This window comes from Pan troglodytes, chromosome 7, assembly GCF_028858775.2.
Source record: "Pan troglodytes isolate AG18354 chromosome 7, NHGRI_mPanTro3-v2.0_pri, whole genome shotgun sequence".
NCBI classification, from domain to species: domain Eukaryota; kingdom Metazoa; phylum Chordata; class Mammalia; order Primates; family Hominidae; genus Pan; species Pan troglodytes.
Genome location: NC_072405.2, coordinates 151031011 through 151058055, shown reverse-complemented (window position 1 = coordinate 151058055; position 27045 = coordinate 151031011). Strand labels below are relative to the sequence as shown.

At 39.2% G+C, this 27045-nt stretch overlaps 1 protein-coding gene across 48 annotated transcripts in view; it reads left to right on the top strand.

Annotated features, from left to right (window-relative positions):
- Positions 1-27045, top strand: part of PTK2 (protein tyrosine kinase 2) — a 343777-nt gene that overhangs the window by 223507 nt on the left and 93225 nt on the right. For 20 of the 48 annotated variants that reach the window (XM_063816590.1, XM_063816588.1, XM_063816583.1 and 17 more), the window contains 3 exons: positions 12439-12495; positions 15460-15557; positions 24415-24499. In XM_063816590.1, coding sequence (XP_063672660.1) covers positions 12439-12495; positions 15460-15557; positions 24415-24499 — 240 coding nt within the window. Of the gene's footprint in view, positions 1-5940; positions 6025-7147; positions 7166-12438; positions 12496-14337; positions 14359-15459; positions 15558-21292; positions 21401-24414; positions 24500-27045 lie in introns of those variants that run through there. The other 28 variants (XM_054657528.2, XM_054657502.2, XM_054657496.2 and 25 more) reach the window with 6 other exon arrangements.

Sequence of the window (27045 nt, the reverse complement as noted above, 5' to 3'; positions counted from 1 at the left end):
TCGCCATGTGGAATCTGATGTCTCATAAGCATTTCAGACTTAATATACTCAAAAGGAACTGATATTCATGCCAAGCCTGCTTCTCTCCCCTTCTCCACTCATTAAATGGCACTCCTTTCCTTCTGGCTGGTCAGATTATCCTTGGGGTTATTTTTGATGCTATTCTTTGTTTTCTTCTCCCATATCCAATCTATTGACAAATCCAAATTGCTCCTGCAAATAAACTCTGTACTTATATTAATTTTGCCTAAGTTTTTTCCTTTAGGGTTTACACTGGGAATATATTTAGAAGACCAAGTCATAGATTGAAGTTGTCCTATATAGGTACTCTGATTAGCAGCAATTACAAGTGGATTTGTAAAGGAAAAAAGAACAGACAGTTCTTAAATTGTTTACCAAAAATTTGCATTAAAATAATGTAACTATTGGCCAGGTATGGTGGCTCACACCTTTAATGCCAGCTCTTTGAGAGGCCGAGGTGGGCGGATCACCTGAGGTCAGAAATTCCGGACCAGCCTGGCCAACATGGTGAAACCTGTCTCTATTAAAAATGCAAAAATTAACCAGGTGTGGTGGCGGATGCCTGTAATCCCAGCCACTGGGGAGGCTTAGGCACGAGAATCACTTGAACCTGGGAGGCGGAGGTTATAGTAAGCCAAGATCACGCCACTGCGCTCCAGCCTGGATGGACACAGCAAGACTCTCTCAATGAGAATAATAATAATAATAAACTATTGATTGTCCATTGTTCTTTATATCACAGATTCCAGGAATGTGAAGATAATATTTTAGTGGTTTAGGTGCAGGGGGGAAGATACCCTTAAAAATGGTAATTTCCTTTATAGGTGTAAATTTCTCTGACAGAGGATTTCAAAATAGGCAGCTAAATGTCAGAAAGTTGTATTTTGGAGACTGATTTATTTTGATAGGTGTCCTTTTCAACTTAGCTTGTTTTTTAATTAGATTACTGACTTCAAGTTGGAGCCCTTTAATGAACTGGGCAAATAAAGCATTTGCAGTTTTCAGGGCCTAGTATTTAAATATTTGAAAAGCAGGCATAGCTGGAAGGCCCAGCATAAAAATCAAGGGCCTGGTATGGTGGCTCACACCTATAGTCCCAGCACTTCGGGAGGCCGAGGCAGGCAGATTTCTTGAGCCCAGGAGTTAGAGACCAGCATGGGCAACATAGCAAAACCCCGTCTTAAAAAAAATCAAGGACCCCACTTTTTGTTTTTGTTTTTTTTTAAGGCAGGGTCTCACTCCGTTGTCCAGACTGGAGTGCAGTGGCGTGATCTTGGCTCACTGCAACCTCCATCTCCCGGGCTCAAACAGTTCTCACACCTCACCCTCCCAAGTAGCTATGACTACAAGCACACACCACCATGCCTGACTAGCTTTTGTATTTTTTGTAAAGACAGTATTTTGCCATGTTTCCCAGGCTGGTCTCCCAACTCCAGAGCTCAGGTGATCCGCCCACCTCTGCCTCCCCAAGTGCTGGGATTACAGGCATGAGCCACCATGCCTGGTTCCCACTTTTACATTGAATCCTGGTTCCCCCGAAAGAGGGAAATACCATGGTGTTACCTGAAAGGAGTTCTGATCCAGACCCCAAGAGAGGGTCCTTGGATCTGGCTGAAGAAAGAAGTTGAGGCAAATCCATAGGGTAAAATGAAAGCAAGTTTATTGAGAAAGCAAAGGAATAAAAGAATGGCTACTCCATAGGCAGAGCAGCAGTGTGGGCTGCTGGACTAAGGATACTTATAGTTATTTCTTGATTATATTCTAAACAAGGGGTGGATTATTAATGAATTTTCTGGGAAAGAGGTGGGCAATTCCCAGAACTGAGGGTTCCTCCCCTTTTTAGACCATACAGAGTAACTTCCTGACCTTGCCATGGCATTTGTAAACTGTCCTGGCATTGGTGGGAGTGTCTTTTAGCATGCTAATGCATTATAATTAGCATATAGTAAGCAGTGAAGATGACTGGAGGTCACTTTTGTCACCATCTTGGTTTTGGTGGGTTTGGGCCAGCATCTTTACCACAAGCTGTTTTATCAGCAAGGTCTTTATTATGACTTGTATCTTCTATCAACCTCCTGTCTCATCCTGTGACTTAGAATTCCTGACCTCTTGGGAACGCAGCCCAGTAGGTCTCAGTCTTATTTTACCGAGCCCCTATTCAAGATGGAGTTGTTCTGGGTCGGATGCCTCTGATAATAGGACCACGCTACACAGTGTTCCACTGTGTTCCATGTTGCAGAGACACTCCTGTGATGCTGATGGGTGACCCAACACCAATCAGCCCATTCTGCCACCTTGCATAGGAGTCTTACCCCTTGGTGGTGAGTGTTTCCTTAGCCTCCAAGTGTTCAAACTGCTTTTCTTATCTAAATGTGTAGAGAAATAAGTAGCCCTCTGCAGTTATAACCATTCACTGTGACCACTGTCAGCCACTCCAAAACTGCAGCTTTTGCTGGTGACTTGCCAATTGATCACACATTGCCACACATACAAAGTTCAAGTTCTCCCTCACAGTATGGAGTAATCCCTGTACCGCAAAAGCCAAAGAGAACAAGTAACTCAGTACAAAAGAGAGCAGAGAATGAGAAGAGTGACATCGTCTGTCATTTTTCAAAGGCTTCCTGGGAGCCTTCTAAAAGGGAATAGGTAGGATTGCAGTAAGCTAGTTGAGACTGAGGTAAATCTGAACCAGCGTAATCACATAGAAAGTTGGACTGGTGAGAAAGGAAAAGTTGCTCAGAGCAGCCTGAGGTATGTGAGGTCTGCAAAATTTATCAGTCCCAGAGAGGCAGGAGTATGGGGCTTCAGTCATGCCCTCCTCACCCCTATCCTGCACCCGGGCCCAGAGCAATTGTTGAAAGGCATTTTTTTCTTGACTAGTGGCCTTACCCATTATCTTCACATTCCTAGAATTTGTGAAACAATGTAGGAACTCTCTCTTTTCCTTTAAAAGGAAACAATATTCTGAATGACTCTCGACATCATTTAGAATAAAAGCCAGTGCCCTTACCAGGAGCTAAGAGGTCTTAGACACTCTGGGACCTCACTGAGTGCATCTCAGTGCCACCTCCCCCTTCCCACTCCCAACTCTTCATCCACCTCACCTGACCTCCCTGCTGCTCCTCAGCACGTGTTCACACTGACCTCTGCAGAGCCAAGGCCTGTGTGTGTGCTGCCCTGGCCTCCCCTGATGTGTGCATGGCCCTTTCCCTCTCCTCCTGGAAGTCTTTGCAGATGACTCCCTCCATAATCACCATATTTAAAATGGTAGCCCCACTTGAAAATATTCCTTCTGCTGCTGGTTTTTCCCTAGCACTTACATGTTGACATGCCATAAAATTTACTTATTTTATCTTCCTTCTCCCTTACTAGAATGTAAGCTCAATAATTTGAAAGTTTGGGTTTCTATTTTGTTCACTGTTCTAACTCCAGCACCTACATGGTATGCCTAGTTTATGGCAGGTGTTCAATAATTAAAATGATTATCTTGAATACAATAAAAGTCCTAATCCTTTTTGTTTTTGTTTTTATGATGTGTGATAATATTCTTGGTATTACTCAAAAAGAGTTGTACTTTTTTAAAAAATTCACTTTTTAAGTTAGTATAAAGAATATTCAGTCCAGTTTAGAAATGAACAGTAGAAAAGTAAGAAGAGCTAGCACTTGTGGAGTGGTCACTCTGTTCTAGGTGCCCAGAGAACCCCATGGAATCCTTTCCCAACCTCCTTAATGGAGGTAGCTTCTGTTATAACCCCATTTTACAATAAGAAAACTAAGCAACAGAAGTCGAGCAGTGTATCCAAGGTCAGAATGAATAATTGAGCCAGTATTTGAATCCAAACTGTCTGGCCCCAGAGCTAGTGTTCCATATATCTTTTATTTTTCTGTAACTTTACGCTTGGAGAATAGTTGTAAGAATAGTAACGTGATGTCTCATATGTTCTTTCCTCCATTTCACTATGTTTATATTTTGGCTCACTTTATCACTCTATAGGTTTTTTTGTTGTTGTTGTTGTTAGTTTTTTTCCTTGAACCATGTGAAAACAAGTTACAGACATGGTGCTGCTTATAAACATTTCAGTGTGTGTTTAAGACCAAAGATATCATCTTATATGATCAGAGTATAATTATCAAAATCAGGAAATTTAATACTGAAGAAATGCTCTTATCCGCAGTCTAAATTATTTCATCCCAATAATGTTCCGTATCGCTGTTGCTTCCTGATCTTTCCCTTCCCCAGCCTCCAGTCCAGAATTCATCCCGCATCACACAGTGCATCCAGTTGTCAGGCCCATCTTGGCGAGACAGGGTCTCCCTCTGTCGCCAGGCTGGAGTTCAGAGGCTCTGCTTCTGTGGTCCAGGCTCTACCTCCTGACTCCAGCAGTCCTCCCAACTCAGCCTCAATAGCTGGGGCCACGGGTACGTGACTCCACACCTGGCTAATTTTTGAATTTTTTTGTAGAGACAGGGTCTTGCTATGTTACACAGGCTGGCAGGCCCATCTTCTTAACTGAGAGACCAGTTTATGCTTTCCTCTAGGGCCATCATATACAAAGTCCAGAAATTTAGTGTGTGTAAAGGTAGCTTTTAAGTCAAGCAATAAGATGAAATTGTCAGTAAATGTTACTGGGATCGGCCGGGCGCGGTGGCTCATGCCTGTAATCACAACACTTTGGGAAGCCAGTGTGGGCAGATCACCTGAGGTCAGGAATTTGAGACCAACCTAGCCAACATGGGGAAACCCTGACTCTACTAAAAAACAAAAATACAAAAATTAGCTGGGCTTGGTAGCAGGCGCCTGTAATCCCAGCTACTCGGGAGGCTGAAGCAGGAGAATCGCTTGAACCCGGAGGCAGAGGTTGCAGTGAGCCAAGATCGTGCCATTGCACTCCAGCTTGGGGGAGAAGAGCGAGACTTCGTCTCAAAAAAAAAAAAAAAAATGTTAATAGGATCAAAGCATACCGTTTGAAAAATATTACTGAAGTGTACATTTCTGTTCTCATTTCTGTTGCTAATATATTGACAATGTCAATAAGATTGTTACCATCTTGATGGGCAAACAGTCCTGACCCTTGTTCTTGGGTCCATACTTCTGATCTTTCTTTATGATACCCCGTGAGTATGCAGTTAAATGTTGATGTTACCTGTGTCTGTCATTTGTTAATGACTGCTGCATCTTAAAGGGCTACATCCCTGCATCCCTGGCTTTGACTTCACTTTCACACTTGTCCACTATTGCCATTACCATACGGCAGTTGCTGCTTATTTTCTCATTTTGCTATATGCTTCTGGAGAGCTGAGATGTGTTTTATCGATCCAGCTTTTTGACTCTAAAATGAGCTTTGAGTACATGAATGAGTGAGCAAATGAATCCGTAATGCTAGTAGAGGTTTTGCAACCTGTGTTTTCAAAGATCCTCATCGCCAGTTTTTATGTTAAGGTAATTTATGTAAAGTATATAACTCAAGAGCTGTGAGTGTGTCTTTGCTAATGATTTGGGGAAAGTTGTTCGTAAAACTCTTTCACAAATGAAGATCTGCTATTTTTCTGCTATGGTTGAATGTTAAATGTTCACAAGAGTCTTGAATTATTTATTGGTCTTTGTTTTTTCCTGTAACTGTTGTCATTTGGAAAAATATCTGAATATTCAACTGGCTGGCTCTACAGAGCTGGGAGATTCTTACGTCTTGTTTCTGTATCAAGTGCTAATCTACAGGAAATTAAATTTTAAAATATTAGTATGTTTTTTAAAACTCAAGTCAATCATAGTAAGAAATAAGGCATGCCAATAGTCAAAATAAAAGCATTGCAATTTTGTATCTGTTTTTATAGATAAGCCTTTAAATGTAACAAAAGTTGTCTTTGTATTGAAATAATTTGTTTCTATTTTTCTCTTTCCCCTCTTGCCTCTTTATAAAGGAGTCAGTCACTGCCAACATAAAGTTAAGAAAGCTAGGCGCTTTCTCCCTTTGGTCTTCTGTTCCCATGATCCTCCTTCTACGGGTACTGCACTCATATTTGCACAGGCTCTCCTATTAACCAGAGCACTCCAGAGAAACTAACTCTAACCTGATGCTTATAGATTATCCTGAACAGATCATAGCTTTATTGAATATTAGTGTATGTGCTGTTCATTGTTCAGAAGCAATAAGGGGATTGGGGTGGGGGCAAGGTTTTATGTCACCGTTTTTGGGTTACTCTCTTGAATACAAGATTTTTTGTTTGCCTGTTTGCTGGTTTTTAAATGCATGACAGGGCAAGAAGTCGCTTCTCAGTTTCATTTGTGTTGTTTGAGTGTTTTCCCACAGAGGTCAGCAGGATCACACTTCTTGCATCATGGATTTCCTAATATAGCATGCAACTGAATGAAGGAGAATGGCCAAAGTGACTCCCTAGTTGTCTGCTTTTCATGCTTTGGGGACAGATATTTAGGGCTGCTGCATAGTAGAGGCAGCTATGCCATTTGGAGCATTTTCTAGGAAAGCAAAGATTATTTATAATAATTGAAACAGTAATTTCTCCAGACTATTCAAAACAAAATTTATTCTGTGCAAACTTAAATGGGAACCTTCGTTGTCAGCAGAGCTTCAAGTACTGCACTCCCCACAGTTTATAGTAGTGGGCCTGGCCTATGTCTACCTTATAATATTTAAATCCCACTGGCTTATTGGAATGGGCTTGCTGAGGGCTTATTCTCTTCTTGTAACTAAACATACAGATTAATAACTAGTTTGTTTGCATTTTTATCTGAGGGGACACAAGTTCCCTTTGAGGAAGGTAGAAACCATTTTTAAAATTTAATTGTAAGAGGCAGTCAAATTAACTTTGCTTAGTGTGGCAGAATCCAGTTTACACTCTGTAATACTTTAGCTGTGTAACTTCATGTAGTACATTGACAGCTTTAAACTTGGCATTATGCCCTCAAATTCAAGTAAACATACTACCACTACAGTCTTTCTTTATCTTTTGAATTAAACCCTGGGGGGTGATTTTTTTTTATTTTTCTTACACTTTGGTTTACTTGTCATTTTAATAGTGTTTTCCCCTCTCTTCCCTCTTCTCCTTCCTATGTCTCCCTCCCTCTGTTCCCTACTTCCCTTTCTTTGCATGCCACCCGGATCTGCAGATGAAATTAGTGGGGACGGTAATATTTATTTTCACATTTGTGTTACTGCTATGAGATAATTATTTATGAAAATAAATATAGTTTAGTATTTAATGAAAGGCAAAATGTGCTTTTGATCCAACAGAACCAAGTACAAAATGGTATGCAAAATATTTTAAAAATTGCTTAGGGCTTTGGCATGGAAAGGATAACTATCAATTTCTTAATCACATTTTAGTGGTAAGTTTGAGTTGTATGTATTCCTAGTAATTTTCCTAGATTTCATTATTAAAACTTTGAGAGTTCTTAAAAAATGTCAAAAGCAAAATTAGTAACACTTGAAAGCTGTAAATGGTAGCGGTCCATACACTCTGTTTCCCAAGTATGGTATCTGTGTGATAATTCTTAGTTTGGGAATGAGATAGTAGAAAGGAAAGAATGAAAAATGATTTTAAAGACTCACAGAAACTAACGGAATTAGGGAAATATCAGCAATAATGATAATTGGTTTTTCAAATAGTTGATAGCACTTAAGTTAGAAATTTAAAAATTTTAAATCACATTCTATGTCTTATATTTCCCATCCACTTCATATACTGCTTGCATGAAAGTTTATCCTCCTTTATACTAAAGCAGTAAGATTTTATAAACTAAAATTAAGAAGGAATTGTATTTTTTTTCTTCCTGATTAAATGAAAGAATGCTTTTACTGAAGATTTCACCTATGTTCATTTTTGTAATAGGATAGAGATATTGATAACTTGAGTATAACGAGCTAAGCAATTTCAGTAAAAGGTCTTAAAAGTGCGTGTTTTTCACAGGATTTGAGGTCAGAGATTTGAGCTTCATTTTTAGATTAATTCTGTGATAATAATCAATTAGCAGCTGCAATTCATCTAGAGCTTTCTGCATGTGACACTTTACTGACTTGATTCCTAATTCTCACAGCAGTCATTCAGAATATCACTGGGTATTGTCCTCACTGTTTTGCAGGTGAGGAAAGTGATAATCAGAGGATTAAGAGAGACTCTAAGGCTGCTAGAGGCAAGTGGTCAGGTCTTAGGCTCCAGCCTTGCCCTTTTTCCACTGCAGCTGACTAGCTGAGGGATTACAAGCAAATTGCTTCATCTCTTGGGTCTTCATCTGGGAAAGGTCTCAAGTGGTTGTTGTGAGGATTACTCTGTAAGCATCAAAATTTAGATAAATGTCTGCAAACACTTGTATGTATTTTCCCACCTATGAATTTCTCAGTACTATGAATTAGCCAGGGCAAGTGTACTTAACCCATTTTACAGGTGAATAAGCTGAGCCTTAAGGGTAGTCACTTGGTCTTGGTCAGTAAGGCCCATGGACCAAATATGGCCCACCTGTTTTTGTATGCTACAGTTTCTTGCCTGTGAAATAGGGATGGTGATCATAGTACAACTTCAAATAATTTTGCTGAGGATTAAATGACAATATATGTAATTATTTACAACAGCATCTAGTATATGGTAAGCTCCCAATAATATGATTAGTAGTCAATGTCATTATTAAATATAGAATGCAGACCTAGCTTCATTTGTGCCCAGGCCTTTGAACTTGTTTCCTTTTTTCTTTGTATTTTCCTTATCTTTTGAATTAACCCTTGGGGGGTAATTTTTCTGTTTTCCTTAAACTATGTTACACTAACATGTGGAGGGCCCAGGAAGTTTCAGACTGTACTCCAATTTTTTAGGGCCCTTGAATATGTAAAAATACCTATCATATCAGTGTAATACTATCTTACAATCCTAAAAACCAGGAAAGAAAAGCAAAATGCAGCCAAATCAATGTCAAGAATTCTTGGGAAGGCTGGGTGCAGTGGCTCCTGCCTGTATTCTCAGCATTCTGGGATTACACTTGAGCCCAGGAGTTTGAGACCAGCGTGGGCAACATGGCAAAACCCCATCTCTACAAAAGGTACAAGAAATTAGCAGGCATGGCGGTGCGTGCCTGTAGTCCCAGCTATTTGGGAGGCTGAGTTGGGAGGATCACTTGAGCCCAGGAGGTGAAGGCTGCAGTGAGTCAAGATTGCACCACTGTACTCCACCCTAGGCGACAGAGCAAGAACCTGTCTTCAAAAAAAAAGGAATTCTTAGAAATATACACCAGATATTACCATACATATGAAACTCATATGTAGAGGGTTATAAACTTTTGCAGATCATGTACCTGCAACATTGTTGATTTTACTCCATGAATTCTCTATTCACATTGCATCATAGTACACACACCTGCAACCCAAATATAAGTAATTCCCAGACAGCTTTGATACATCCCCAGAGATTTTATGTACAATTCATACAGCTGAAAAAAAGAAAGAAAGAAATTTACAGGTTTTCTCTTGTGATTGTATGAATTAATTGAAATGTATGCAACATGATATTTTCCACAATGTGTGCTAGCCTGATATATATTAGCCTATTTATTTTACTCCTTCACAATTATTTTAGAGGTTGGTATCTCTACTGAGGATTTTATAAAATGAGACAGTCCTTGAAGGACTGCTGTCAAACCAAAAAGATTGGCTGAGAGTATCAGCACACAGGAATCCTAAATCCTCAACTGCCAGGTCCCTTTCAGAGAGCCCTCAGAAGAGGCAAAACAATCAGAGGAGCTACTGTTGCTTGATGATCTGTTATGTGTAGGGCACATCTCAACTTTCTGTCGTGTCTCCTGTAATCCTCATAACAATGCTACAAGGCGGATGATGTTATTTTACCCACGAGGGCACAGCTGAAGCATTGCCAGGTGAAGTGACTTTGCAAAGCTCAAGCAGTTTTCCCCAAATGGGCTTGTGTATTTTGTCACATGTATTGCAGCTCTACCATTCACTTCTGTGCTGCCTCACACAGATTAAATCCTTTGCCTCAGTTTCTTAGGGGTATAGCATTCCTTTACTGATTGCTGCAGTGCATTCGTTCTTTTGGTTTAGCATGTGTTTCTTGAGGGACCTTCTCTGTGCTAGACACTGTTTTAGCTGCTGAGGACACAGTGTTGAGCAAGATACATGAAGGTTCCACTCTGGTGGCTGTTCCATTCTAGAGAGGTGGGCATACAGTTCACAGGAAACAAAATTATATCAGGTTGTTAAAGGTAATGAGGAAAATGAGTCAGGGAACATGATTAAGAACAGTGGGATGGGGGCAAATTAGTTTGAGGAGAGGTCTCTGAATAGGTGGCTAAAACCAGAATTGGCTCTAGGCCAGCATAAGCTTTGGTGCATGGTAAAGCCCTCAGTTGGAGATCACTGCCACTGGTGTTAGCAGCAGCTTTATGCCCTTCTTCATTAAGGCAGTAGACACCTGTCACCTGATAGACTTGGGCTTCTGAACAGGCTTTTAATGAACTTTGCAGCCATATGAAGCTGTGGTGACAAGTACAAAACATCTGCTTAGTAACACCATGAGCTACGTGCAGGGTTGTAGAGACTTTTCAGCAGTTTGGATAACAGGGCAGCTGGGGAAGGGAAGCAGAGGTGCAGAGTTTGAGTGGCTCTCCCAAAATCCTGCTGCAGCAGGGCCAACTCATGTGCTTTACTTCTAAAGGCACGTGCTTTATATGAAAGGAAGCAGTGAGGGTGCTAGGGCTGTTGTGTGGAAAGACAGCTTTAGTTGCATTCATTTTCTGAGGAGAGCATCACAAAGTTGAGCGTGTTAAACTATGGAATCAAAAGAGAAATGATTGCAAATGGCCATTTGTGTGGCTTCTGTTGTCTTAGCTGTTAGAGTAGATTCCTCCCCTGCTTAGTCTTTTTTGTTGCAAGTGTGTTAGCAGCTTCCTTCCGTCCCCAAATTTTCTTTCACAGGGTGTTTTGATAAGCCATCTTACACAGAAGCAGAGCTATAGGCCTACAGATGCCAATTTACTGTTCTTAGTATTCACTGAAAACAGATTAAGAGGTAGAATACAGAAATAAAAGATTGTATGATTTGGAGTCTATTAAAACTTTTTTAATCTTGTAAGTATTCTTATAAACGTATAAGAATAATATAGATTATCTGCCTGTCATATAGGACTTAGGAATAGTTTACAAATAATAACTGTCTTAAAGAGAATTGATTTATTGGTGTTATAATCTGCTTCCCCAACTTTTTTTTTTACTGTAATCACTTTTAATGATGATTACATAATAAGAAGTGAATTCTTCCACTTGTAGATTTGATCTCAGTCATTACCATAGATGTGGAATGATTGATATCCCAGTGACTGTAAACCATATATATTCTCTATTTGCTTTGAATTCTGTACCTTTAATATCTGAATGCAGTAATAAGGCATCACAGAAGAAAGAACTTGTAGCTTTTAGTTTCACTGGTGTTAAGCAAGGATGCTAGGTCAAAATATCAAAATAGAGCTCCTTGGAAATGATGCATCACAAAGTCCTGTCCCTGCTTTGCTGACTCACAAGATTGGCCCAGCAGTTAAAATCCTTACACATGGAGCAGCTGAAGATTTTCCTTTTTCTAGAAAGAGAAAAAAGACAAGGCTGAAGTGATTTTTTCAGTATAGTTGTTACCACATGAGTGACTGTTTTCTTCAGATGGGTATTTTTAAATTTCCCATTAATATAGTGGTGGACTTTTAAGTTGGTGTATTACCCAAAAAGAGTAGGTAGATACATTGGAACTTCTTGACGTGATCTCAAAAAACCTCATTTTAATATGCTGCTTATTCTCCTTTTTTTCTTTGTAGATCTGCCCTTTTGGCATTAATGCCTAAAATATCTGAGTTTAAAAGTTAGGAAACAAATTCCTGTTGCATTTCTCAACCCCGAGCAAATGGAATGAATTAGCACAGTTAATCTCAAAAATTGGGTACCATTTATTTTCTAAAGGTTCCGTTCAGATTATGCTGTCAAGTCTAATTGTTAATAAAATCAGATACTGTGTTTTATAGATACCAGTCTTATTTGGAGAAAGCCCAGTAGACAACTGTAGTTTTAAACATGTATTTGGTGTAGTTGAGGAAGAGCTTTGCGGTTGGTAGATTGGTTAATTTGAAGCATATACATAGTTGTTTCATGTCGTTCTGTTTTTTACAAGGGCTTTCTGTGTTAGCCCTGTTTGCTCTCCGATAAACAAGTCTGTGTATTATAACGTATTGGACAATGATGTCACTTTTATTTCCATAAATGACTCATGTGTGAGCAAAATTTGAGTAATAGTGTTTGAAGAATATTTCAGCATAGTAGAGGATTTAAGCAGATCGCTTTGCCTATTTTAATTATATGAAATACCAGGAGGTCAGATGTTTAACCTCTTTCAACATATCTGTTTCTTTTCCTGCAGAAACAGATGATTATGCTGAGATTATAGATGAAGAAGATACTTACACCATGCCCTCAAGTAAGTAAACTTCTGATTTTGTTCTTGCTCAGACTTGACAGATGCCTCCTTGCATTTAAAAGTTATTGATACTTACTGTCTTTTTAGAGCCATTTTTAATACTTCCTTGGATGCTGAACAGAAATATTCTTTTCAACCTTTACCATTCTATATTACTTACATATGCCCACTCTAAGGTCAGAAGCCTAAAACTCAAATATCTGTAATAATTTTTAGTTACAGGATTTTTGTAATCTTGTTTTCTGACTCTATCATAATAGAACCTTTATTGATTAGGGTATTTTCTGTCTGTAGAAAATTAGTATTATTGGTTAAGTATATATATGAATGTGTGTATATACACACACAATATATATATCCATATATGTATAATACACATACATACACACACGTATACCCATACTTTCACACACATATATTCAAAAATTTGCATTTTCCCCCTTTAAATTGTTTATTCTTTGTTGCCATTGACTAACCAATACAAATAGCTCGTAACCATCGTCAGTTTGTACACCTCAGGGATGGGAGGTGTGGGGAGAGAAACAGAACTCTTAAAGGACCTTCATACAGCCTGGAAATGTCAAGATTCTACTTCTCTCTGTGATGTGCAGCTTGTTGATTGAGGAAAATCTTGAAGCCCCAGGTCTCATGTTGGACTGTATAGTCTCCAGATCTTGAATTAGATAAACTCTTGAAATTTCATTTGCAAAAAGAAATTTATTTCTTAATTTCATTTTCTTATTTTTTTAATGTTCCAGACAGTACTGACTTGAGTATAAAAAAAAAATTAAACCTGCCTTTTAAAGAGTCTTCAGAAGTCTTAGAAATTAACTCAAAATCTGAATGTCCTGATTTCAGTAGAGCTATATATATTTGTAAAATAAATGTTATAGGTGCCTTATTCTATAGTATAAATATTCTTGTAAATATTCTTGTTTGGATTTTCTGTATACATTGAGGAAGCATTACCAGAATGAAGAGAAACAACCCAGTGTTGCCTTTCAAGTGTGCATTGTGCCCTGTGGGCCCATGTCCCCTTTCAGGAGCTTCTTGACTAGAGAGTTATTCGAAAGAGGCCAGAGCTGAAACTTGTGTGTACATTTTGATTGCCAGTATCAGTTTGGAAAAATGTTTAAACTTAGGTTTAACTTTTTGGCATGGTGGCGCACATCTGTAATCTCAGCACTTTGGGAGACAGAGGCAGGAGAATTGTTTGAGTCTAAGAGTACGTTACCAACCTAGGTGACATAACAAGATCCTGTCTCTACCAAAAACAAAATAAATTAGGCAGGTGTGGTAGCATGCACCTGTTGTTTCAGCTACTCAGGAGGCTGAGGTGTGAGGATTGTTTGAACCTGTGAGGTCGAGGCTGCAGTGAGCCCTGATTGCACAACTGCACTTTGGCCTGGGCAACAGAGTGAGACCCTGTCTCAGAAAAACAAAAAAAGAAAAAAAACCCACCAAAACACTTGTTTACTTTTTTAATTAGCCATATAGACACTTGTACATTCCTGCAGATAATCCAGTTTTTATTTGTATATTTATTATTTATAGTTGAGCAGTAAATGTCCAACATGGCTTTCATCCATACCTGACAAAAATAAGTTACAGGAACTTGATGAGTTAGGAACTTAAAAGCATTGTTTAACTAACATTGAGTTAACTTGAAGATATTTAGTTTTTACTTGTATTTAGTTCTTTAAAATTCATATTTGTGCTTAAAATATTTTAAAAATCAAGTATTATTGAAATATTCTCTTCAAGTTTGTGTTGTTAACCTAATTGCTATTAGTTATTTCTAAGCAAGGTCTTCAATTTTTTTCTCTCTTAATTGCAATACAGAAAGCTATGGAATAGATGAAGGTAACAGGATTCCTTTAAATTAACTGCATTTGCTTGCAATTGCAACCTATGGAGTGATATGGGATGTTTCAGTTTTTGGTTAACTTATTTTTAAACTATTTGTCATTGGTTCACTCATACTGTTAAATCAATGGAACTACTAGCTAAAGTGATTTTAAAGAGGAAAATAACTGTCTAAATTTTAGGTTGAATGTTCTGTGTTTATAATTTGATAAACCAGGGAGAACATGTAAAAATATTTGGCTCCTGGTGTATTTCATTGGTGATTACACTACTGGAATATATATGCAATAACCTATGGAGATGAGTTTCTTACCTGAAATAAATCAAAATACCAAGTAGCTAAATGGGTTATAATTGAATCTATTACATTCCTAATGGGCATTTTCTTTCCATGTGCCTCAAAAACCTACTGAATAATCGATTTTGTATATTACAATAACAGTATATTAATTTGAGGCACATGGTCTCAAAAGTATATTTATGATTTATAATGTTGATACATCCAACCTTGATTCTGAGTCATCTAACTTTGAAATTAGTTTTAAGAAACTACCTCTTTAAACTCTTTTAGCTCCATGAGTAATGTAGAGATAAGATTATCATAAAGTGGAAAACTCTTAAACTTTCAAAACATAAAGTTTACTTATGACATAATTTTATGTTGCTTCCATATTTACAAACTGTAGTTATTTGTAAAATAATTGCTTTAATAACTGTGCTTTTATAGCCTTCATATATTAATACCTAAACTAATAGTTCTTAATAGTTAAGCATATAATTTAATAGTTGGGGCAATTATTTAGAAAACTATCAAATAGATATAAAATAAATGAGAAATTTAAAAACTCCTAGGAACAACATGAAAAATATCTACCTTTAGTAGAACTCATTGTTTCAGTAGTTCTTCTAATACCATAACTAATTACATGAATTCCTGTTAAAATATTGTTTAAGAGAATTCCACTGTGTTTAAAGCATTTTCATAGATTGATGTGCCACAGATGAAATTTTACTTATGGATGATCAAGAAATACATCGTGTTATTTCTACATTTGGAATATTTTACTTAAGTATTGATGTGTGAATTATGTTTTACAGCCAGGGATTATGAGATTCAAAGAGAAAGAATAGAACTTGGACGATGTATTGGAGAAGGCCAATTTGGAGATGTACATCAAGGCATTTATATGAGTCCAGTAAGTCTTTTAAGACTACCAAACAACTAGACTTAATTTTGACTATTTAAGTTTAAATTGCTTTTGTTTGTCTTCATGAGTCCTTAGTTCTTCTAGGTATTAATATTTACAGGTGTCTTTTATAAAGCTCTTCATAAATGTCAGCTTATACTTGGCGTATTCAGAAACCAAAAAATGGCAACATTAGCTCCTACAAGGCTGGGCCTGTCTTTTATTCATTTTAATCTTTCAGCCTTTGTCATCAGTAACAGTTTTTATAGGTGACTGTTCTTTGGATGGAATTAGCAAATCAGATGAGAGTCAGAAACAGCCAGTATACCTATTTACCTGCATTTTTGAGAAAGAAATGTTAATTTGCCCCAGTTTACCCTCCAAAAAAGATGAATAAATTTTAAAAATGATTGCTTTAATAATAGCTTGATGAAGTATCATTTGCTTACTATGAAGTTCACTCTTTTGAAGTGTACAATTCAGTGCTTTTCAGTATATTCACAAAGTTTTGCAGCTATCACCGCCGTCAATTGGAACATTTTCTTCACCTCAAAAAGAAACTTTATACCCATTAGCAGTTACTTCCCATTCCACCCTTCCCCAGCCTTTGGCAGCCACGCATCCACTTTCTGTATCTATAGATTTGTATATTCTGGACATTTTGTATAAATGAAACATATAATATATGGATTTTTTATTATCGGCTTCTTTCACTTAGCATAATATTTTTAAGGTTCATCCATGTTGCAGTATGTGTTAGTACTTCATTCCTTTTTATTGCCAAATAATACTCTTTTGTATAGATATAGACCACCTTTTGTTTATCCTTTCATCAGTTGATGAATATTTGGGTTGTTTCCACTTTTTGACTATTAAAATGTTTCTGTGAACATTCATATATGAGTTTTTCTGTGGATATATATATATATGTTTTGTTTTGTTTTGTTTTGTTTTTGGTGAGACGGAGTCTTGCTCTGTCGCCAGGCTGGAGTGCAGTGGTGTGTTCTCAGCTCACTGCAACCTCCGCCTTCCAGGTTCAAGTGATTCTTCTGCCTCAGCCTCCTGAGCAGCTGGGACTACAGGCGCGCTCCACCATGCCCAGCTAATTTTTGTTTTTTTAGTAGAGACGGGGTTTCACCATGTTGGCCAGGATGGTCTCGATCTCTTGACCTTGTGATCCGCCTGCCTTGGCCTCCCAAAGTGCTGGGATTACAGGTGTGAGCCATCGTGCCCGGCCCTGGATTTATGTTTTTAGTTCTCTTTTGTATATGCCTATTAGTGGAATTGCTTCATCATATGGTAACTATTGTTTGTGTGTGTGTGTGTGAGAGAGAGAGTCTTGCTCTGTCAGTCAGGCTGGAGTGCAGTGACGCAATCATGGCTCACCGTGGCCTCGACTTTCTGAACTCAAGTTATCCTCCCTCGTAACTAGGACTACAGGCAAGTGCCACCACACATAGCTAATTTAATTTTTTTTATAGAGACAGCGTCTCTCTACATTTTCCAAGCTAGTCTCAAACTTCTGGACTCAGGTGATCCTCCTGTCTTGACCTCCCAAAGTGCTGGGATTGCAGGCATGAGCCACTGAGCCAGCCAACTTTTTCTTTCTTTCTTTTTTCTTTCTTTCTTTTTTTTTTTTTTTTTAGGACAGGTTCTTACTCTGTCACCAAGGGAGTACAGTGGTACAATCATGGCTCTCTGCAGCCGCAGCCTCAACCTCCCAGGCTCAAGTGGTCCTCCCACCTCAGCCTACCAAGTAGCTGGGACTACAAGTGTGTGCCATCATTCCCAGCTAATTATTTTATTTTTTTTAGAGACAGGGTCCCATGATGTTGCCCAGGCTGGAATGTTTAACTTTTTGATGAACTGCCAAAATGATTTCCAACACAGCTGTACCATTTTATATTACTAGCAGCAGCGTATAAGACTGCAAATCTCCACATCTTCACCAACATTTGTTATTGCATGTCTTTTTAAATTAGATTGGTGATTTTTTAAATGACACTTTAGACTAATAGTACAATCGTGCCGTGTGTAACGATGGGGATACTTTCTGACAAATGCATTGTTAGGCGATTTCATGATCATGCAAACATTACACGGTATACTTACGCAAACTTAGATGGTCTAGCCTACTACACATCTAGGCTATATAATATAGCCTGTTGCTCCTAGGCTACAAACGTGTATGGCATGTTACTGTATTGAATACTGTGGGCAGTTGTAGCACATGGTATTTGCATATCTAAATATAGAAAAAGTACTGTAAAAATACAGTATAAAGTATAAAATAATGGTACACTCATATAGGGCACTTACCATGAATGGAGTTTGCAGGACTAGGAGTTACTCTGGGTGAGTAACTGTGAAGGCCTGGATTATGACTGTACACTACTATAGGCTATAAACACTGTATGCTTTGGCTACGTTAAATTTATCTTAAAAACTCTTCTTAATACTAAATTAACCTTAGCTTATCGTAACCTTTTTACATCATGAACCTTTTAAGCTTTTTTCTATTTAAATTTTTTGAATTTTTTAAACTTTTTTCTTGACTAAGACACAAACACATACATTAGGCTAGGCCTACACAGTGCTGAGATCATCCACATCACTGTCTTCGACCTCCACAGCTTGTCCCACTGGAAGGTCCTCAGAGGCAGTGATGTGCATGGAGATGTCATCTCCTAGGGCAACAATGCCTCCTTCTGGATACCTGCGAAAGGCCCTGCTTGAGGCTGTTTTACAGTTAACTAGTTTTTGTTTTGTTTTATAAGTAGAAGGGGCTGGTGCTGTGGCTTATGACTGTAATCTCAGCACTTTGGAGACTGAGGCAGGAAGATCACTCGAACCCAGGAGTTCAATACCAGCCTGGGCAACTTAGTAAGACCCTGTCTCAAACAAAAATTTAAAAATTAACCTGGCCTGGTGGCGCACACCTGTAGTCTCAGCTACTTGGGAGGCTGAGGAAAGATCATTTGAGCCCAGGAGATCAAGGCTGCAATAAGTCTTGTTCACACCACTGCACTCCAGCCTGGACAACAGAGTGAGACTCTGCCTCTAAAAAATAAATAAGTAGGAGTACACTCTAAGATAACAATTAAAAGTGTAGTATATTAGAAAAAAAGAAAAACAAGGTATAGTAAATATACAAAACCTGTAACATAGTCGTTTATTATCATTATCATGTATTAATCACTATACATAATTGTATGTGCTATACTTTTATATGACTGGCAGTACGGTAAATTTGTTTACACCAGCATCACCATGATCACATAAGAAATTTGATTTCTGTCATGTCACTAGGCAGTAGGAATTTTTCAGCTTCTTTATAATCTTATGAGACCACTATAGTATATGCGGTCCATCATTGACCAAAATGTTACTTTGTGGCACATGACATGCTTGCTCAAGAAACTGTCTTTGAACTAGAATAGTAGCAGGTGAACAGAGATGGCTCTAATAAAGTTACAATAACAGAGGAAATTGACTCTTATTTTATACCCCTGCTTGGAAACTGCAAATGACCATTTTTTTCCTCAGTAACTCCATGTTTACGCATTTTTAATGTCCTTTACACGTGTACTAGTGATGCTCTGAGCATTACTTTTATAACCCAAAAGTTATAAAAGGGTTTTTTTAAATCAAAGATAACAGATAATTGCCACCAGTAAACTAACCAGATTAGTTCACTTTTGGAAGCCTTTACTCTTGTGCTTATATCAAATTGTATAATTTGTTATATATTTTTTGCTGTTTTTTACTCCTTTTTCAATTTTTTTTAACTATGGGTGTATTGTCTATATTCCACAGTCTCTTAACTCTGCCCTTTGAGGCAAAGTAGAGTAGAAGGAGCAATGGATGCAAATTTAGTGAAAAACAAACAAACAAACAGACAAATTTAGATCTGGCTCTGCCTCAGTTTGAGATTGGGGGAGATAAGGTGACTACATTACTGGAATGTAACTAAATTATCTCTGAGCTTCCTATAATCTCCAAAATTCCTGATAGGTAAGCATTCTAAAGTTCCCAGAGTACCATGACTTAAACACAGGTAATAGCAGGGTTAGTGGACTTTATTTCATTCACTTTTAAAATACGTAATCCATTTTAGTTGTGAAAATACAAGATAATTTTTTAAAATAGCCATAATCTAAATTTAATTTCTTCTTTTTTTTTTTTTTGAGACAGAGTATCGCTCTGTCGCCCAGGCCAGAGTGCAGTGGCGCCATGTCAGCTCACTGCAAGCTCCGCCTCCCAGGTTCACGCCATTCTCCTGCCTCAGCCTCCCGAGTAGCTGGGACTACAAGCGCCCACCACCACGCCCGGCTAATTTTTTGTCTTTTTAGTAGAGACGGGATTTCAACGGGTTAGCCAGGATGGTGTCGATCTCCTGACCTCGTGATCCGCCTGCCTCTGCCTCCCAAAGTGCTGGGATTACAGGCGTGAGCCACCGCGCCCCGCCTTTTTTTTTTTTTTTGAGACAGAGTTTCCCTCTTGTTGCCCATGCTGGAGTGCAATGGTGCAATCTCAGCTCACCGCAACCTCCCGGGTTCAAGCGATTCTTCTGCCTCAGCCTCCCAAGTAGCTGGGATTACAGGCATGTGCCACCACACCTGGCTAATTTTGTATTTTTAGTAGAGATGGGGTTTCTTCACGTTGTTCAGGCTGGTCTTGAACCCCTAACTTCAGGTGATCCGCCCATCTCGGCCTCCTGAAGTGCTGGGATTACAGGTGTGAGCCGCTGCGCCCGGCCCATAATCTAATGTTTACTAAATGTTTGTTGAATGAATTCCAGTCCCCAAGGATTCACATCTTGTTAAATATCTTTTTCTTTTTTTTTTTTTTTTTTTTTTTGAGATGGAGCCTTGCTCTGTTGCTCAGGCTGGAGTGCAGTGATGTGATCTCCGATCACTGCAACCTCCGCCTCCCAGGTTCAGGCGATTCTCCTGCCTCAGCCTCCCAACTAGCTGGGATTACAGGCACACACCATCACACCCAGCTAGTTTTTGTATTTTTAGTAGAGACAGGATTTCACCATGTTGCTAGGCTGGTCTAAACTCCTGACCTCCAGGGACCCACCTGCCCCGGCCTCCCAGTGTGCTGGGATTACAGATGTGAGCCACCGTGCCCGGCTGTTGAATTTCTTTCTTGTGTATATTGTATATGTTTGTTTTGTTTTTAATGTGGGAGTCTAATTTTATAGTGCAAAGCAGTCTGTTCATTTCTCTTAAGTTTCTATTATAAATCCTTTTTCTAGAACATGTTCTTTAGTATTCTGTAAAATCAAATAATATTTTATCAAGCATTCTTGATAATTGGTCAAAATGTAACGTGGCATAAATTTCATGGGCAAGGACCAACCATTGGATACTTTATTTAAGGTTCAGTTAATTCTTTGAGCAATTTTGTAATCATTTTCTGCTCTGTGACAGCTACTGTTTCTAGGTGGTGGAGGGATATAACTTAATTCTACCCAAGGCACAAGTTGACAGGCAAAAAAGATGTACACTAAATCCCAAGAGGGTCTGAGAAAAACAATTCATGGAAAATGGGAGGTCAAGATGCTGTTCCACATGGGATGGTCAGAAAGAACTTCTGACAAGACGTGTTAGCAGAGCTTTGAAGTAAGAGAGGGAGTGGAGCTTGAGCATTCTCATGGGGAAGCCTGTTCTAGGCAGAAGGAACAGCCAGTGCAAAGGCCATGAGGCGGGGCAGGACAGTACACCACCAGGAGGACGGTGTGGCTGCGGAGTAGAGGGATAGGAAACAAAGGGAAGGCAAAAGGAAACCTTTTGGAGACTAGGAGAGCCACCAGGGGACATGTGTGGGGCCATGTGAACCTTGAGGTAAGAATTTTGACCTTCATTCTGAGAGTCAGTAAACATGAAGTTTATCTGATTGGCACACATTTTTTTCTTTATTAGGCAAGATTATCAGGCTTGTTTTTTCTTTTCTTCAAGCACCTGCTGATCACTGGCACATTCTCTCATTATTATTCCCAGCCTTAAAATTCATTATTAAATCTAATTTTCTCTTAATTCATCCTAGAATAGCTTTTTTCTACATTTATTTGTTAAGATATTTTAAACGTCTACTAGCTGTTATTAATTCAGAGCCTAATCATGCATCCCTTGTCTAGGCATAGTGGCCACAAGGTGGTATTTTCATTGAACAATGAAAAACTTCTTGTTTCCCTAAATATTGCCTGTATTTTACAGAAGATTTTAAAAATCTATTTTGAGTAATTACCAATTAGTAACTTTTTAGTTTTTAGAAAAAACCCTTTGCACATGTTCTGGTCTTACTTACTTTGAACTGACCCATTCTCCAGCGTCCGATCTCTGTAACTGGCCCTTCTAACAGTTCAGCATTCCCTAGACCTCTGCTGTCCACTTTAGGGGCCACCAGCCGCATGTCCTATTCGCCAAACCGAAGGCTGAGCCTCATAATCTGCTCATGTGTGGCATTTTGTATATTTGCCAGCTATGGAATCTTACACTTAGCATTCATTTGAAACCCTAGGTCTTTAAAGAGCAGTATTTTGTTTGCATTTCCTTAGACTGTCTTAATAAAGCACCATGTTTACTGAGTATTTGATTAGTTGACAGGATTAATGATGGTTTTAAGGTCTTATCAAAGATTTTGTTGCTCTGATCGTCTATAAAATGGACATTTTCTGTCAGTTTTACAGTATACCAGCCATACAGTTTTCTCATATACCTGTTACTTGCAGCCAGCCTCATATTTAGCTAGAAAAAGAATTCATGGTCATGGTCCTAAAGAAGTACACAGTCTAATTAAGGAAGACAAGACTAACTCATTCAAAGCAAAGTGGTTATATTTTAGCACAGATACGGTTAATGATTCTAAGGTTGTAAACTCAAACATTTAGTAGATAGGGTATTCTGTGCTCTTGTTCACATTCTGTGTGAGCCAACTACTCTGTCCTCCAAGGACCACGTCACCATTACCACCTGAACCCCTTCCTTGAGGCATCTGGCACATGGGCATGCCTCCTCTGGAGGTGAAGAAAGGGAATGCAGTCCCTGAGTCGATGATACAGTTCTCTTACCATTCAGATTTCTCTTGTTTGAAAATGTTTTATTTCCTGGAAACACATAGTATACAATTAGTGTGAAGTCTAAAATAAATAAAGGTATTTAAGGTATTTTGAAAGTATGTGACAGCTAACTTGTTAAGCAAAACACAATTTAAGGTATTTTTAAAATATGACACATCTAACTTATTAATGAACATCTTCATTTAAAAGAAATATATTAATAGCATTAATTAATTCTACAGATCTTTACTGCGCATATAGTATGCATCAGTGCTATACTAATGGGGATTTTTTGACAAAACAGGCAAGTGACCTGCTGTCTTGAAACTTACATTTTAGTGATGGAGAATAGACAGTAGTTATGTAAATGACAATATTATCTCTGTGTTAGATATAATTATAATATATAAAATGATATAATGTGAAAGACAATAGTAAGTGTGCATAATGACTTTTTGGCTTTCAGAGCAACACATTTTCTTGGTTTGTCTCCTGCCTTCCTGGTCACCCCTTCTCAGTCTCCTTTGACATTTTCCACTCTTCTCCCTGACCTCTTCATGTTGGAGAGCTTCAAAGCACAGTCCGTGGACCTCTCTCATCTCCCTTGGTGATTTCGTCCAGTCACATGGGCTAGGCTACTTCTGGATTTCTATGTCCAGTTCAGATTTCTTTCTTGAACGCCAGTCACAGTATCCTGCTGGTCACTTCACCTGTGTGACTTGGCTATCTTACTGACATCTCAAGCTTATTATATCCCAAGCCGAGCTTCTGATCTTCCCCTTCCATCTTGTCAGTTTTTCTGGTCAAAAACCTGAACTTGACTCTCTCACACCTGCATCATGAGCCACCTTTGCCCTAGCTTCAGAGTATAGCCAGAATCTCAGCCCTTTTCTCCACCTCCACTGCTACCATGTTTGTCCAAGCCACCATCACCTGTCACCTGTCACCTGGGGTACTGTGGTAGCCACCCGCAGAACTCCCTATGTCTCTAACCTTGCCTCTCTGCAGCCATTTCTCAGTACCACAGCAGAATGCTCCTTCAAAATTTTGGGTCAGGCCATGGTACTCCAATGTCCAAACCCTACCTTGGCTCTCCATTTCACTTGAGTAAAAGTCGCATCTTTCTATTGGCCTTGAAGGCCCTGTGTGGTCTGGCCCCTGCGTTCCTCTCTGACTCTGTCATCTTCACCCTCCTACCTTCCACCCTCTGTGCCAGCCTCACTGGCTTGCTCATGTTCCTTGAGCACGCTATACACTGTTCCCTGCTGTTTCTTAGCCAGCTCTCTCTCCTCCCTCCTTTAGTTTTTTTGCTCTTGTCTCATCTGCTCAGTGAGGTCCCCCTCATACAGCAGCCTCCATCCCTGTCTCCATATCCTGATCTGCTCTCTCCCTTTTCTGTAACACGGTTACCTTCTAACATACTATGTAATTAATTCTTTATTTATTATCTGTATTCCTCACTGGAGTGTAAGTGTGACAGGTACAGGGACTGCTGTCTCTGCTGTTCATCAGTGTATCCCAAGCACTTAAAATAGTACCAGCCACATGGTGTATCTTTAACACATGTTTGTAGATGAATGAATAAATGATTTGCTGTAATGTTTCACGTGCATGACCATTTTTCTCAGGGGATTTTATACTGAGTGTTTTTAAGTATTCCTCTCATTCTTGAGATTTTGCCGTTCTGATTCTGTCTGGTCCATAACCCACATAGTTGCAAAACAGACAGGTTTTCATGAATCAATTAATATAGCAAACCTTTTTGCATGTGTGTGTGATTCTATAATTTCCCTAAAACAGGAGAATCCAGCATTGGCGGTTGCAATTAAAACATGTAAAAACTGTACTTCGGACAGCGTGAGAGAGAAATTTCTTCAAGAAGCCTGTAAGTGTCTAGAAATTTCTGTGGAACTCCATTTGACTTTCTATCTGTGAAATCCAAACTGTCTCTGAAGAAATAAGAAAAATAATGTTTTGACTTTTAGGAGACAACTATGTTTATTATTTTGCCTTGCAAATTAATGTCTAAATTTGTACAAGCACCTATCTACAGATTTTTCCAGGTAAACCATCATGTTTTATGTGTAAAGGTAGATTGATGTGCATTTACTTTATACTTTGGTACTTAGGCCATTACACATCTTTGCACTGGAATTGGTGCAGATATATAAGTGATCCTAATGTTGATGCTGCCCAGACCCCGGGAATGCAGAGGTGAGCATGACACACACAGTCCCTGCCCTGATGGAGCTCATAGACTAGTGAAGGAATAGGGCTCTATGACCATTCCCCTTGTCCTGCTACAAAATCAGAACAAATCACCCAGGCTGGGCACGGTAGCTCACGCTTGTAATCCTAGCACTTTGGGAGGCCAAGGCAGGCAGATCACCTGAGGTCAGGAGTTTGAGACCAGCCTGGCCAACATGGTGAAACAGTCTTCTACTAAAAATACAAAAAATTAGCCGTGCATAGTGGCACGCACCTGTAGTCCCAGCTACTCAGGAGACTGAGGCAGGAGAATAGCTTGAATCCCAGAGAGGGAGGTTGCAGTAAGCCGAGATAGGCGACACTGCACTTCAGCCTGGGCAATAGAGCAATCTCTGCCTCAAAAAAGAAAGAAAGAAAGAAAAAGAACAAATCACCCAAAACGAGGCCAGGTGTGGTGGCTCACACGTGTAATCCCAGTACTTTGGGAGGCCGAGGTGAGAGGATTGCTTGAGACCAGCCTGGGCAACATGGTGAAACCCCGTCTCTATGAAAAAATTTAAAAATTAAAAAAATTAGCTGGGCATGGTGGCGCATGCCTGTAGTCCCTGCTACTTAGGAAGCTGAGATGGGAGGATCACTTGAGCCTGGGAGGCCCATGTAGCAGTGAGCTAAGATCGCGCCATTGCACTCCAGCCTAAGTGACTGAATGAGACCCTGTCTCCAAAAAACAAAAGAAAAGAAAACTTCACGCAAGAAGAGACCTCAGGAAAGGACTCTTCTGACGGCTTCCCAGGTGACTTTAGCTAGAAACACTTATCTTTTTTTTTGAGGCAGTGTCTGTCTCGGGTCTCGCTGTGTCACCTCCTGGACTCAAGGGATCCTCCCATCTCAGGGCTGCAAATACCTGGTACTACAGATGGGCGCCACCACATCCAGCTAATTTTTTGTATTTTTGTTTGTTTGGTTGGTTTTTTTGTTTTTGTTTTTGTTTTTTTGTGGAGAGACAGGTTTTTGCTGTTTCCCAGGCTATTCTAAAGTTTTAGGCTCTGCCTGCATCAGCCTCCCAGGGAGCTGGGATTACAGGTGTGAGCCACTGTGCCCAGCCCTTAGAAATAATTTTCTCCAACTCCATTCCTCTGACTCTTGGTTTGTGCCTCCTCTGAGGAAGCTACCTTGAGTGAGCTCTGCATGAATAGGTCTTCTTTCCCAAATGTAAGCTCTTAAAGAGCAAGGATCTTGTCCACATCAAGCTCTTCCTTACCTGCCCTCAAGCGGTGATGTTCCTCTTCCTCCTTTCCTATGGTTTGCCTCTTCTCATGCTTCAGGCCCCAGCTTAAACATTACCTCCAATAGAGAACCTTTTTCTGACCACCATATTTAAAGTCTCCCCTTAGTATTTTTTGTCACACATGACTAGTTCTTTTTCTTCCTAATGATTCCTAATTAAAGCTACATTGTTTACAAGTGATTATTGCCTGTCTCTTCCTCTCTTCCTCTAGGCCTTAAGCTCCCTGGGGATAAGGACCATGTTTGTTTCGCTCACCACTCCATACTCAGTGTCCTGCACAGTACTTGACACCTAGAGAACACCTGGTAGATGTTTGTCATTCTGGTGTCCTTCATTATGTGTGCATCAAATGAATGCCTTCTGTTTTCCATTGTAATAAATACCACCCAACAGTCCAATAAATTAATAATTCATAGAGTAAGCCCTGTGGTGACTACATTAATTAAGTCTTAGTACATCCTTAATCCTATTCCTGAAACTTTGACTTAAGTACAAGAGAAGGCCTGGCCAATGACTTCTGTCTTGACTAGTTCATTTCTACATAGCACCTAGGCCAAGAAAACAGACCACATCAGTCATCATCACCCAACACCATATCTGCCTTACCTTTGCTGGTATTCTTGTGCATTTTATATTTTCAAAAATGAAAATTTTAAAAATTGGTTATCTTTTCCTAAACTTCTGAACAGTTACTATGTTGTGATTTTGTAGGACTTTGGAATTGTCATTACAAAAATCAGTTATATAGTTTTATAGGAGTAGTCAAGTTGGACTAATTGTTTTCTTCTCTGAGAGGTTACTCAGCAGTTATTTCAGGGAAATGTGATAGATGTAGTGTATCTAAACTTCTGTAGGGCTTTACCAGGCTATATATAAGAGAAAAAATATGGCCTCGATCAGGAATTGTTAAACTTTTTCTTTAAAGGGCCATATAG